A 14,855-nucleotide genomic window follows, 5' to 3' on the forward strand; every position below is an offset into this window, starting at 1 on the left:
AAAAGCTGTGCTGACAGTCTCATCACCTCCGTGTCTCTCATGCGCCTCAACCTAGCTTCCAGGAGGATCCCTTCTGTAATCTTCCCAGGCACAGACACAACACTCTCCAGTCCATAGTCCCCCTTTCTTCCTTTCTTAGAGATGGGAGTAATGTTTTCCTTCTTCCAGTCAGCCATGACTTTTCAAATATGATGGAGATGGGCATGGTGGCCACATCAACTCATTTCATTAGGACCCTGCTATGCATGCCATCTGGCCCTGTAGATTAGTACAAATTCAGCCTCATGAGGCAGTATCTGACTTGCTCTGCTCTTTCAGTGGAAGGGATTTTGCACCCCTGACTTCCTAGAGGTTCAGGTACACAAGAGAGACATAGGAAGCCTGACTATCAATGAACATTGTGGCTAAGAACTTGAGTACCTCAGCTTTCTATAGGACTGTTGAAACCCAGACCTCCCATCTCATTCACCAGAGGCAGTACACTTTCCTTTGCCTATTCTGAACACTGTATCTGTAAGAACCCCTTCATGTTATTTTTTACATTCTTCATCAAGCTCAGTTCTGTCTGTGCCTTGGCATTCCTGATCCCATCTCTGCACATTCAAAGGGGATCCCTGCATTCTTTACAGGTGACAATCCCTGTTTCCACTACTTATACATTTCCTTTTTTTCCCTCAGCCTGAGCAGCAGTTCCTTGTTCAGCCATGCCCAGTTCCTACCTCCACCCATTCAGTAACACCGAGCAAGGGAATAAAGTACAACAAAATTCTTCAATTTAGTCCTGTTCAAGAGCATGCAAAGTCCACTTCCGCTGTCCTAAGAACCCACAGGTTCGAGAACACCAAGTGCACCTGACAGCAGCACGGCAGAACTTGATCTTCACAGCACAGATGTTGGGTTCAACCAGCAGGGCTGGAGAACAGGCTGCCCAGCTGTATTTCCACAGGGCTGAAACCACAGTCACACAACAGGGCCACCGAGCCCCAGGGGACAGCTCAGCCAGTTGAAAGGCACATTAGCAAGGCGTCTCTGTGCTGGGGAAGCTTGAGAGGGCTCACATGACTTGCAAGTTGGGTTTTGGGCCTCTTTGACAATGGCAAGCACAAGCTCTCACTGCTGACTTCACTGTATCATGTTTTACAGTTATCTTTTTTGTTTTGTAATTATTAATCTTTTCACAAATACTGGGGGCAAATTGCAGCCAGAACAAAGGTCTCCGCTTGATAACAAGTGGTGTCTAAGGAATCACGACCGGTGATGTGAGTCTCCTCCCTCCAGCTCTTTCACCAGCAAATGAATAAAAAACTCTCTCTGAGCTCTGATGTGCCTTTCAGAGGGCATGGAAGTCTCCCCAAAAGGCAGAGCCACAACAAAAGCCTTCCTGGAGGACTTCTAATTCCCCACAGAGCACAGCTGCCAACCAGCGGTACCTCACTGCTGCTACCCACATCCTCCGCCCTCACTGAACTCACAGCACCCAGCCCTGTATGCAGGAGAACCACCTCTCCCACTCTCCTCTGAGCTTCCTCTGGCCCTCCTCCAGGACTCCCAGCATGCCCCTGCCTTGCCTCCACCTGCAGCCAGCGGTGCACAGCTGCACTCAGGGGTTCCACGCAAGACACGGGTCTGGACGGACAGACGGCACCAAGCCTCCATCCTCTGCCACTGCTGGACACAGCTCCTCTCAGACCACATGGCCACTTCTGGAAAAGTAAGGGTACCTTGTTGCCTTTTCTCCTTCCCCCCACTCACTGAGATTCCCTGGGAATGGCTCAGCCAGCACACCTGGGCTGCAGACCATCCTTTCTCTGACTTCCCTCTCTCACTCAAACCTCCTTGAGTTACACAAGCCTCTGCTCTCATATACCTGCAGAACATCAGTATCTGTGCGAGGCAGTAGTTTACCCAGCATGGGGGGGCTTCTCACAGCTTTCTCCCACTGGAAACTGAGTAGCTGTTTTGCTATGAATGCTACCAGAATGCCAGATGCTCCTCTGCTCCACACTCCTTCTCCAGGATTGCGCTGTGCAACTCAGTATCCTTCCTGAAGTGCCTCTGTCCTCTCCTCTCCTAGAGGACAGCTTGCAAGAGGGAGACTGCAGGATCCCATTAAATGTACAGGATGCTGAACTGGTCGTTGGAAGGGCACAGGCCAGGGCAGAGTTAGCGTTTAGTACTTCCTTGCAATGGAGCTATTGACAGAGGTCGACAAACCATCAGTTTACTTTGTAATCAGTTTCTCTTTCTCAGAGGCGCATCTTCTCACACAGCCTCACCACTTCCATTCTTCCAGGTTATCCGCTGCAAAGCTGCAGTTGCCTGGGCAGCAGGCAAATCACTCTCTGTTGAGGAGATAGAGGTTGCACCTCCAAAGGCACATGAAGTGCGTGTCAAGGTAAAAGCATGTTGTTTCTTTTTTTTCTTTTTTTTTTTCTTTCATTTTTTTTTCTGTTGTTGTTTTATTGTTTGTTTTCTTTCTCACTTTCTTTTTGTTCCCCCTTCTGCTGTGGGATATTTTTTTCTGTGGATTTTGCTTGAATGTTGGCAATGGGAATCAGGTTGCACTGAAGCTCAGTCTTTCCCTAGGTTAGTGTGTTTGTCTCCTTCCCAATTTCCTGGATCAGTCATAGGGATCCACAAGCTGTTTCTAGAATCAAATAACCATAGAGTATCCAAAGCTAGAAGAGACTCACAACAGAATCAATGAATCCAATTCCTGTCTTCACATAGGACCACCCCAAATTCAAGTCCTATATCTGAGAACCCAGTCTAAATGCTTTTTGAACACCAGCAGCTTCACGCTGTGATCACTACCCTGGAGTGACTGTTCCATGTCTGACTAACATCTGGTGAAGAACCTTTTCCTGACACACAGTCTCACCTCTCCTGGTGCAGCTCCACTGCATTCCCTTGGACCCTGCCACTATCATGCAGAGCTCAGCACCTGCTGATTTGCTCCCCTCATGAGGAAGGAGTAAGGTCACTATAAGTCCACACCTCAGTCTCCACTTCTCTGTGCCAAGGGACTTATAATAACCAAGGGACTTCAGTCACTCATACATCCTGCTCTCCAGAGCCTTCACCATCTTTGTAAGTCTCTTTTGGGCACTCTCAAATAATTCTAGTTTTATGTTCTTCCTATCTTGTGGTGCCAAAACTGCAAACAATGCTAGAGGTGAGGCTGGCCCAGTGCAGAGCAGAGTGAGACAATCTCTTCCCTTGACTGGCAGGTAGCGCTGGATGTGATGCACCCCAGGGTGTTGTTGGGCTGTTCCAGGGCACACTGCTGACTTAGATTCAACTTGCCAGCAATCAGAACCCCAAGGTCCTTCTTCACAGAGCAGCTCTGTAGGCTCTCATCCCCCAGTCTGTACAAAAATCTTGGGTTGCCCTCACCAGCCGCAGAATATAGCACATGCTCCTGTTAAGTTCATATGTTGGAGACTGCCCAGTTCTCCATTTTATCAAGATCTCTCTTCAAGATGTTTCTACCTTCTAGACAGTCAACAGCCCCTCCCAATTTAGAATTACTTGCAAACTTATTAGTATGGTATTATTAGTATGGCATTAAGTTCCATATCAAAATCACTGAGGAAATCATTAAAGAAACTGGCCCCAAGATGGAGCCCTGATAAAACTCATCACCAGGCAGTTATGACCACATTTAGTGTAGCCATGTGATCCCAGCCCATCAGCCAGATGTTCATCCACTGAACTATGTTTCAGTCTAGCTGCACACTGGATATTTGGTCCAGAAGAATAAAGTAAGAAAGAGCACTGAAAGATTTGCTGAAAGCCAAGAAGGCTTGTCTTGGTCAGCTGGGAGGGAGGGTGGGTTGGGGGGGGTTAGCCTTGTCATAAAAGGAGATTCCCCATATGAAACCATATTGGATATGACCAATTGCATTTCAAATGTTTTACAGTATCTCTCAGAATAATCACACCACAATTCTGTCAAGCAAAGAAATGAGACTGACAGACCTGTAATTACCAGGATTGCCTTTCTCATTCTTCATGACAACTGAGATGTTTACCACCTTCTCGTAGAAAGGAACATTTCCAGTCTTCCCAAACATGGGAAAATAATTAAGAGTGGACCCATGATGAAATCAGCCAGATCTTTGAGAACCGTGGGGCAAACAACATTGGGGCCCACAGATCTATATGCATCCAGGTGGAGCAATTAAATCACAGAAGTGCAGTTATGTGGCATTTCACAGTTAGTACAGTAAAGGCTGTGAGGGTCTCATAGCCAATCAACATTGTTCCAAATGCTCTCTGCACTTTCATCACTAATAGATCGTGGCAACAGGGATCTGTCGCACAGACGACCATGTTCTTGATGGTACATTTCCTGATCTAGAATTTCCAGTCATCCCAGGCCACGAAGGAGCTGGAATAGTGGAGAGCACTGGAGAAGGAGTGACCTCTGTGAAACCAGGTAACCAACGCATGAAACTAGACACAGCTCTCAAAGTCCGTAAGGCTGCCCAGAGATCAGAAAGTCCCTCTGCCTGCACACCAGTTGTGCTGCACTATCACACACACTTTCCTCATCAATACCACGAAGTGCTTGAGGCAGGCTCTGAACAGCTTCTGTGAACAGGGAAAGCAGACGGTTCACACTGGGGTGCTGTCATCAGAAAGCTCAACTGAGGCACACCTACACGATGCTGAGTTAGAGACACCTAACGCTGGATCTGCTTTGTTCCAGGAGACAAAGTCATCCTCGTTCCACATCCTCAGTGTGGAGAGTGCAGCTTCTGCTTGAATCCCGACTCCAACTACTGCCTGAAATCACAGTGAGTTTGTTTTCACCAACCCTTTACCCAAACAGGCTCAGCTGTCATCAGTTCTGATATGCACACACATGTACCTAATGTAATGAACAACATATACACATACTTCCAACAGCTTCACTGAACCACAAAACCTGCTACCTGACAAGACCAGCAGGTTCACTTGCAACGGGAAACAGATCCACCACTTCCTCTGGAACAGCACCTTTGCAGAATACACTGTTGTGCCTGAGTACACCCTGGCCAAGATAGATGCTGCTGCACCTCTGGACAAAGCCTGTGTGTTTGCCTGTGGTTTTCCTACAGGATATGGGGCTGCCATCAACATCGCCAAAGTTGGTATTCAGACATGTTGAAATTAAGCACTCCACATCCACTTTCACATCCTCAAAAAAGCAACAGGGACTTCCTGCTCACACAGTAGACCAACCCAGCCCCATGTCATGTAGGTAAAACCCGGCTCTACCTGTGCCGTCTTTGGCCTTGGAGGAGTTGGCCTTCCCGTTGTCATGGGCTGCAAGGCAGCTGGAGCGTCCCGCATCATTGCCATTGATATCAACAAGGACAAGTTTGCCAGGGCCAAAGAGCTGGGAGCCACTGAGTGCATCAACCCTAAAGACTTCAAGAAGCCGATCCAGCAGGTGCTCACTGAGATGACCAGACATGGTGTGGACTACTCCTTTGAGGCTGTTGGGACTGCAGATACCCTGGTATGTGACATTTTAGTATACCCTCCTTTCCAGAATCACATCAGACAAATTCCATCACAGCACATGGTGTCTTGCGTGCTGACTGAGCTTCAGTCCATTCTGCTTGGGGAGAAATGATCCAGGAGGGTCAAAACAGGAATGGAGCTTACCAAGGCTGGTGTAGAAAACAGCCTCTATTATTAGGTACCAGGGAGGCACCAAGCCTGCAAGGAACAAATGCATTTATGACAAATTCATCTGATGTGCTTGCTTGTCCCACCAGATTGCTGCCCTGGCCTCTTGCAATATGAACACTGGCATCTGTGTGCTGATTGGGGAACCACCTGCTGGTACAACAGTTCCCATTGATCCTTTCCTTCTACTAAGTGGGCGCACCTGTAAAGGCACACTAGTTGGAGGTAGGAAGCCAAGAAAGCAATTTTAGTCATTTTAATTTTCTCCCTTCATGGGTACTCCCAAATGTCACTGGAATAAATATGCTCCAGGACATACAAATAATGCTTTCTTTGAGAATGCAATTACATGGTTCAGCAATGTACTCGGTTCCATCCCAAAGCGAACTCTACCTAGTAGTTGTTATCTACTTGCCTCTTAAATATTGTGAAGATTTCAAGGTTGGCAGCAACCCAGAAAGTTTTCTTGGGAGGGTGCAGATGTTAAAGCCTCAAGTGAAAAAGAACAGTGAAATTCCACATCATAGAACAGTAGAATCATAGAACATTCTGTGTTTGAAGGTACATGTAATTCAGCATGTAACTATAATAAATCTGCAAATATTTTATCAGCTTGCTGACCCACTTGCAACACCCAGGCACCAAACAACTCCACCAGGGTCTTTTTACCGAAACATCTTTTTCCCAGCTATTCACTGCATGCAATTTCTCCCATTTCCAGGCTGGAAAATGAGAGACTCCATCCCCAAATTAGTTGTCAGCTACATGGAGAAGAAATTTAACTCCGACTTGCTGATCACACACACGCTGCCATTTGCTAAAATCAATGAGGGATTCGAATTGCTACGTGCAGGCAAAAGGTGAGATCCTGATTCTGACTAGCAGGAGTGATGCATGCCGGCTGTTGAAGGTGCACCTCTGTCAGCTCGCGGACACTGTCAGTAGCACCACTTGTAACTCCTGCCTTCCATTCCTCCCTCTCCAGCATCCGCACTGTGCTGCTCTTCTGAAGGATGCGATCAGGGCAGCACGAATGCAGCACACAGTCCAGCAGATGCCTCCCTGTGCGGGCCCTTCCCTCCCCCATTGCCTTTCATGGAGCGTACAGACAGAAGCACAAGGAACCTGTCAGCTGTGCTGCTGCCGCCAGCACTCCTGCGCCCATCCTCTCCTGAGCAAACAATTACATTAATAAAGGCTGTCTTACAAACTCTTCCTGCAGAGTGCTGTGAAACAACAGGTGCTGATGTTTCTGAGCTGCACATTCTTTGCACACTTTCACACCACTCACCTCACACACTTTTGCACGGCCACCATCTCATCTGGCTGAAGGCTGTGACTCAGCCCAAGGGACAGAGCGCCCGCACTGCTGCCAGTCTTTCCTCTCTTAGGATCACCCACTGCGTGTTTTATTCATTCCATGTCATTTGCTGACACAGCCCATCATTCCAGACTTTCATTTCAACATCAGCTTCTTCTCATTGCAACACAATGTCTTTCTCTCTCAATTTTCTCTTCTTCACAGAATCACAGGATGGTAGGTGTTGGAAGGGACTCATGCAGATTTTCTAGTCCTACCTGCCTGCTAAATCTGGTTCCCTTGACTAGGATATACAGGAAAGAGTCCAGACAGGTTTTGAATATCTCCAGAGAAGGACACTCCACATCATCACTGGGCAGTTTGTTCCAGTGCTCTGTAAACACTCTAAGGAAAGAAGATTTTCCTCATGCTTCTACAGAACTTCCTGTGCTTCAATTTGTGCCATTCACACTTGGTCACCTGCTGAGCACCACTGAAAAGAGCCTGGCTCCATCCATGTGACTCCTCCCAATGAGACAATTACAAGCACTGATAAGGTCCCCTCAGTCTTCTCACCAGGCTGAACAGTTCCCAGTCTATCAGCCTTTCCTCCTAAAGGAGGCACTCCAGGCCACTCATCCTCTTTCCAGCCCTCCAATGGAGTCTCTCTAGAAATTCCCTTTGTTTCTTGAACTGGGAATGGTACTCCAGAGGTGGCATCACCAGGGCAGAGTACTGAGGGAGGATAACTTCCCTCAACCTGCTGTAGGCTTTGCTCCTTTCAATGCATCCCACAATGGCATTGGCCTTCCTGGCCACAAAAGCACAATGCTGACTCAGTGGTTTGCAGCGCTGCACAGTGCCACAGATTTCTCTGTGTCTCATTCTGCCCCTTCCTCTGTTTTAGCTGGCACACTGGAAAGGCCCCTTCCCTCACAGGGGAGGTACCAGCCCAGAACAAGCTGGTACTTTCTTATAAAGCTTCTGAGCTTTTCATGAGTTTCTTTTCTTATTTTCTTACATTCTACTTGATCTTTCGTGAACTCAATTTATTTTTACTAATTTCCATTAAACAGAAGGAAGCGTTCCCAACTCTTATCAGTGAATTCTGAATCATTGCAAAGAAATAGGTGACAGGTAAAAGACTGCAAAAAAAAAAAATCAAACTAAGGCTTTTATGGCTTTTTCTGCATTTGTAGTCTGGAAACAGGAACAGAAGCTATTTCTATTCAACCACCACACTACAAAACCTGTTCCTACATTTGATGGCACAGGAGAAACCAAATTTCTTACTACAAAGCCTGAACCTCCCCTAGGGAACTTCTGCACCATAGCAGTGAATCCCAGAGGCCGACAAAGCAAATACAGAATCTGGCTACTTTCAGCAACCTCAAAGCAGGGACAGAGGTACTTCTGTCTTGGAAAACATGGTCAGTATCAACTTTTTAAAGAGATGACAGCCATTTCCAGTAGTCCCAAGTACACAAGGCAGACTTACAGGGCTTGCTCAATAGCTGGGTAAAGGAGACTGAAATAAGGGGACAGAGAAAACAACTTACATGTGTGTGTCAGCAGAACAAGTTCTTGATCAGCCCCGCAGGGTTAATGATTTGAAGACAGGTTTACTGAGAGATTAGACTTATCAGAAGGAGCTGCTCAAACATTTATGCCCCTAGTAAACTCAGCTTGTGCAGCAATTAAAACCCAAACATCAAGGATTTCTTTCTGTGGCAGTAGCTGTGCAGTCAGGTCCAAGGGGATTTGTGGGCCATAAATGCAGTCTATGTTGGTGAAGCTCAGCAGAAGAACTTCATTGCCCTCAGGGCAGACTGCATGAGAACCAACAGCATGAACCAGATCACGCACATGTCTGCTCAGAAGAGAGGGAGAAGGGTTTCAATGCTATGTAACTGATCCCGTCTGCAGTAACATGGATTCAGTAGAAACAAGAGTGGAATAATGGCTCACAGTGGCATCTAAGAAAACATTTTCTGTGGAAGCAAAGCCACTTTTCTCTAACAGCCATGATGCAGCTAAATCATGAGCTCAAGAGAACTCAAAAAAGGTTTGATAAAACCTAGCTAGTGCAGATAGAAAGGCCCGAGAGAGAAATTGTCCTCCACGTGCCAGATACATGGTGCTTCTGAGGCACTTCCTATTGCATGAATTTTACAGAATATAACAGCAGTCTTCAGGGTGGAGGATCAAAAAAACCAAAATGAAACAAACAAAAAAAGAGCTAGGGAAAAAAGTACAAAAAACTTCTTCAATTCTGTCCTGTTCAAAAGCACACAAAGTCCATTTTCGCTGTCCTAAGAGTACACAGGTTTGAGAACACCAAGTGCTCAGGCTCCTGACAGCAGCATGGCAGAACTTGATCTTCACAGCACAGATGTTGGGTTCAACCAGCAGGGCTGGAGAACAGGCTGCCCAGCTGTACTTCCACAGGGCTGAAACCACAGTCACACAACAGGGCCACCGAGCCCCAGGGGACAGCTCAGCCACTTGAAAGGCACATTAGCAAGGCGTCTCTGTGCTGGGGAAGCTTGAGAGGGCTCACATGACTTGCAAGTTGGGTTTTGGGCCTCTTTGACGATGGCAAGCACAAGCTCTCACTGCTGACTTCACTGTATCATGTTTTACAGTTATCTTTTTTGTTTTGTAATTATTAATCTTTTCACAAATACTGGGGGCAAACTGCAGCCAGGACAAAGGTTTCCCCTTGGCAACAAGTGGTGTTTAAGGAATCACAACTGGTGATATGATCTCCTCCCTCCAGCTCTTTCACCAGCAACTGGAAAAAAAACTCTGAGCTCTGATGTGCCCTTCAGAGGGCATGGAAGTCTCCCCAAAAGGCAGAGCCACAACAAAAGCCTTCCTGGAGGACTTCTAATTCCCCACAGAGCACAGCTGCCAACCAGCGGTACCTCACTGCTGCTACCCACATCCTCCGCCCTCACTGAACTCTCAGCACCCAGCCCTGTATGCAGGAGAACCACCTCTCCCACTCTCTTCTGAGCTTCCTCTGGCCCTCCTCCAGGACTCCCAGCATGCCCCTGCCTTGCCTTCACCTGCAGCCAGTGGTGCACAGCTGCACTCAGGGGTTCCACGCAAGACACGGGTCTGGACGGACAGACGGCACCAAGCCTCCATCTTCTGCCACTGCTGGACACAGCTCCTCTCAGACCACATGGCCACTTCTGGAAAAGTAAGGGTACCTTGTTGCCTTTTCTCCTTCCCCCCACCCACTGAGATTCCCTGGGAATGGCTCAGCCAGCACACCTGGGCTGCAGACCATCCTTTCTCTGACTTCCCTCTCTCACTCAAACCTCCTTGAGTTACACAAGCCTCTGCTCTCATATACCTGCAGAACATCAGTATCTGCATGAGGCAGTAGTTTACCCAGCATAGGGGGGCTTCTCACAGCTTTCTCCCACTGGAAACTGAGTAGCTGTTTTGCTATGAATGCTACCAGAATGCCAGATGCTCCTCTGCTCCACACTCCTTCTCCAGGATTGCGCTGTGCAACTCAGTATCCTTCCTGAAGTGCCTCTGCCCTCTCCTCTCCTAGAGGACAGCTTGCAAGAGGGAGACCGCAGGATCCCATTGAAAGTACAGGATGCTGAACTGGTCGTTGGAAGGGCACAGGCCAGGGCAGAGTTAGCGTTTAGTACTTCCTTGCAGCGGAGCTATTGACAGAGGTCGACAAACCATCAGTTTACTTCTTTGTAATCAGTTTCTCTTTCTCAGAGGCGCATCTTCTCACACAGCCTCACCGCTTCCATTCTTCCAGGTTATCCGCTGCAGAGCTGCAGTTGCCTGGGCAGCAGGCAAATCACTCTCTGTTGAGGAGATAGAGGTTGCTCCTCCAAAGGCACATGAAGTGCGTGTCAAGGTAAAAGCATGTTTTAATTTTTTATTTCCCTCTCCCATGGAAATTGCTGTTCTTTTGGATATACTGTTTGCTTGGCATGGTGGTATGGTAACCTCTTCCTTGCGTTACATACTGCACATAATATTTTGATTCCGCAGTAAAGGATCTTTCTGATCACCATTGTTTGTGCTTGGCTTCTGGTTCATCTTACCATGCAGCTCAGCTCAGATCTTGCTGCTCCCTTTCCATACCATTTTACACGCTTTTCTTTCAAAAGAGCATCAGGGAAGAGTTGCTGAAGCAGGACAAAAACAAAAAGAAGAAAAATAACCAGAAAAAATTATATGAATGAAAGTTTGCAGTTTTGCCACATGAGAACCACTTACCATTGACAATAAATATGTCAGCGCAGTCCCATTCTTACCAGGCTCCCATGTTTGACAGCTATGAATCTCATGAGCACTGTGAAAAAAACGAAGCAACATCCAACTTCCAGAACCCAGTGAGTGGTGCAATCCATGCTGTCCTGCGATCATCACCGTGGATTGCACAGCGCTAATGAGAGCTGCACTTATTTATTTATTAGGAAAAATATTAATATTTGGATTAAATGCAAACACCTTTTTGAATGTGCCAGCTTGTAGACAGAAGCACACAGCTATGTACAGCAATGTTCTGAGAAGGTGGACCGCTGTAACTTACCAGTAACAAATCAGTGCCCTACGTGCCACAGACCTCTCCCCAGCTTTTGGCACCACTGATATTCAGGTAAACAGAATAGAACAGTCTCCACTGAAATATCACATGACAACTGCAAAGTGTAGCACTCTGCACACCGCTAAGTTACACCATGCTGTGTCTGACAGTCACCTGGGAATACCCATACCCAAAAGCCAGAGACATTCCAGCAAAAAACCTCTATACAGCCCTGCAGCAGCGCACAGAGGAAAGCCATACAAAGCATTCAGCGTGAGCAGAGGACTTGTGCCTGGCTTGAGCACAGGGGCACCAGCATTAGGTTGTAGCACCAACTTGGGTGGTACCGACAAAAACTGCTGCACCAGCTTGGTCTTTTGAAAGCCTGTTGTTTCAACAGCTCACCCAGTCTCTCCACTCCAACAGGTTGTGGCCACGGGGATCTGTCACACAGACGAACATGTTCTAGGAGGTACCTTCCCTAATGTAGAATTTCCAGTCATCCTAGGCCACGAAGGAGCTGGAATAGTGGAGAGCACTGGAGAAGGAGTGACCTCTGTGAAACCAGGTAACCAGCGCATGCAAACAGACACAGCTCTCGAAGTCCATAAGGCTGCCCAGAGATCAGAAAGTCCCTCTGCCTGCACACCAGTTGTGCTGCACTATCACACACACTTTCCTCATCAGTACCACAAAGTGCTTGAGGCAGGCTCTGAACAGCTTCTGTGAACAGGGGAAGCAGACAGTTCGCACCGGGGTGCTGTCATCAGAAAGCTCAGCTGAGGCACACCTACACGATGCTGAGTTAGGAACACCTAACACTGGATCTGCTTTGTTCCAGGAGACAAAGTCATCCTCATTCCACTTCCTCAGTGTGGAGAGTGCAGCTTCTGCTTGAATCCCGACTCCAACTACTGCCTGAAATCACAGTGAGTTTGTTTTCACCAACCCTTTACCCAAACAGGCTCAGCTGTCATCAGTTCTGAGACACACAGATGTAATGAACAACACATACATATGCTTCCAACAGCCTCACTGAACCACAAAACCTGCTACCTGACAAGACCAGCAGGTTCACTTGCAAAGGGAAACAGATCCACCACTACCTCTGGATCAGCACCTTTGCAGAATACACTGTTGTGCCTGAGTACGCCCTGGCCAAGATAGATGCTGCTGCACCTCTGGACAAAGTCTGCTTGCTTGGCTGTGGCTTTTCTACAGGATATGGGGCTGCCATCAACACTGCCAAGGTTGGTATTCAGACATGTTGAAATTAAGCACTCCACATCCACTTTCACATCCTCAAAAAAGCAACAGGGACTTCCTGCTCACATGGGAGACCAACCCAGCCCCATGTCATGTAGGTAAAACCCGGCTCTACCTGTGCCGTCTTTGGCCTTGGAGGAGTTGGCCTTTCCGTTGTCATGGGCTGCAAGGCATCCGGAGCGTCCCGCATCATTGCCATTGATATCAACAAGGACAAGTTTGCCAGGGCCAAAGAGCTGGGAGCCACTGAGTGCATCAACCCTAAAGACTTCAAGAAGCCGATCCAGCAGGTGCTCACTGAGATGACCGGACATGGTGTGGACTACTCCTTTGAGGTTGTTGGGACTGCAGATACCCTGGTATGTGACATTTTAGTATACCCTCTTTTCCAGAATCACATCAGACAAATTCCATCACAGCACATGGTGTCTTGCGTGCTGACTGCGCTTCAGGCCATTCTGCTTGGGGAGAAATGATCCAGGAGGGTCAAAACAGGAATGGAGCTTACCAAGGCTGGTGTAGAAAACAGCCTCTGTTATTAGGTACCAGGGAGGCACCAAGTCTGCAAGAAACGAATGCATTTATGACAAATTCATCTGATGTGCTTGCTTGTCCCACCAGATTGCTGCCCTGGCCTCTTGCAATATGAACACTGGCGTCTGTGTGTTGGTTGGAGTAACCCCTGCTGGTACAACAGCTCCCATTGATCCTTTCCTTCTACTAAGTGGGCGCACCTGTAAAGGCACACTAGCTGGAGGTAGGAAGCTGAGAAAGACATTTTAGCCATTTCAGTCTTCAGCTTTGATGGGAATTCCCAAATGTCTCTGGAAGAAATACACTCCAGGGCGTACATTAACCCACCCCTTGAGAATGCAGTTACTCAATTTACTCAAGTTCAACAATGTACTGGGCTCCAGAGTGTCAGAAAGTCTCTTGAGGGGCTGTTGATGTTAAAGCTACAAATGAAAACACTACATTTTCACCTTATATTAAGCATGTAACTATATTAAATCTGCAGCTATTTATCAGCTTGCTGACCCACTTGCAACACCCAGGCACCAAACAAATTCACCAGATATTCTTTACCAAAACAGCGTTTTCCCAGCTATTCACTGCATGCGATTTCTCCCATTTCCAGGCTGGAAAATGAGAGACTCCATCCCCAAATTAGTTGCCAGCTACATGGAGAAGAAATTTAACTCCGACTTGCTGATCACACACACGCTGCCATTTGCTAAAATCAACGAGGGATTCGAATTGCTACGTGCAGGCAAAAGGTGAGATCCTGATTCTGACTAGCAGGAGTGATGCACGCTGGCTGTTGAAGGTGCACCTCTGTCAGCTCGTGGACACTGTCAGTAGCACCACTTGTAACTCCTGCCTTCCATTCCTCCCTCTCCAGCATCCGCACCGTGCTGCTCTTCTGAAGGATGCGATCAGGGCAGCACAAATGCAGCACACAGTCCAGCAGATGCCCCCCTGTGCGGGCCCTTCCCTCCCCCATTGCCTTTCATGGAGCGTACAGACAGAAGCACAAGGAACCTGTCAGCTGTGCTGCTGCCACCAGCGCTCCTGCGCCCATCCTCTCCTGAGAAAACAATTACATTAATAAAGGCTGTCTTACAAACTCTTCCTGCAGAGTGCTGTGAAACAACAGGTGCTGATGTTTCTGACCTGCACATTCTTTGCACACTTTCACACCACTCACCTCACACACTTTTGCATGTCCACCGTGACCACCATCTCATCTGGCTGAAGGCTGTGACTCAGCCCAAGGGACAGAGCGCCCGCACTGCTGCCAGTCTTTCCTCTCTCTGGATCACCGCGTCTTTCATTCGTTCCATGTCATTTGCTGACACAGTCCATCATTCCAAACTTTCATTTCAACATCTGATCCCATCTGCAGTAACTGATCCCGTCTGCAGTAACATGGATTCAGTAGAAACAAGAGTGGAATAATGGCTCAGCTCACAGTGGCATCTAAGAAAACATTTTCTGTGGAAGCAAAGCCACTTTTCTCTAACAGCCATGATGCAG

The 14,855-nt window shown here is 47.6% G+C and overlaps 2 protein-coding genes across 2 annotated transcripts; both read left to right on the forward strand.

Annotated features, from left to right (window-relative positions):
• Positions 1 to 1,693: 1,693 nt before the first annotated feature.
• Positions 1,694 to 6,692, forward strand: LOC140251425 (alcohol dehydrogenase 1-like). The gene is made up of 9 exons (XM_072335182.1): positions 1,694 to 1,711; positions 2,294 to 2,395; positions 4,300 to 4,441; positions 4,715 to 4,802; positions 4,915 to 5,134; positions 5,249 to 5,509; positions 5,772 to 5,907; positions 6,404 to 6,542; positions 6,668 to 6,692. The coding sequence occupies exons 1-9, from the start codon at positions 1,694 to 1,696 to the stop codon at positions 6,690 to 6,692; spliced, it is 1,131 nt and encodes a 376-aa protein (XP_072191283.1).
• A 3,480-nt stretch (positions 6,693 to 10,172) lies between these two features.
• Positions 10,173 to 14,245, forward strand: LOC140251410 (alcohol dehydrogenase 1-like). Its single transcript, XM_072335144.1, has 9 exons — positions 10,173 to 10,190; positions 10,776 to 10,877; positions 11,979 to 12,120; positions 12,394 to 12,481; positions 12,583 to 12,802; positions 12,917 to 13,177; positions 13,440 to 13,575; positions 13,957 to 14,095; positions 14,221 to 14,245. The coding sequence occupies exons 1-9, from the start codon at positions 10,173 to 10,175 to the stop codon at positions 14,243 to 14,245; spliced, it is 1,131 nt and encodes a 376-aa protein (XP_072191245.1).
• Positions 14,246 to 14,855: the final 610 nt, after the last annotated feature.

The sequence above is a fragment of the Excalfactoria chinensis genome, chromosome 4 (assembly GCF_039878825.1).
Source record: "Excalfactoria chinensis isolate bCotChi1 chromosome 4, bCotChi1.hap2, whole genome shotgun sequence".
NCBI classification, from domain to species: Eukaryota; Metazoa; Chordata; class Aves; order Galliformes; family Phasianidae; genus Excalfactoria; species Excalfactoria chinensis.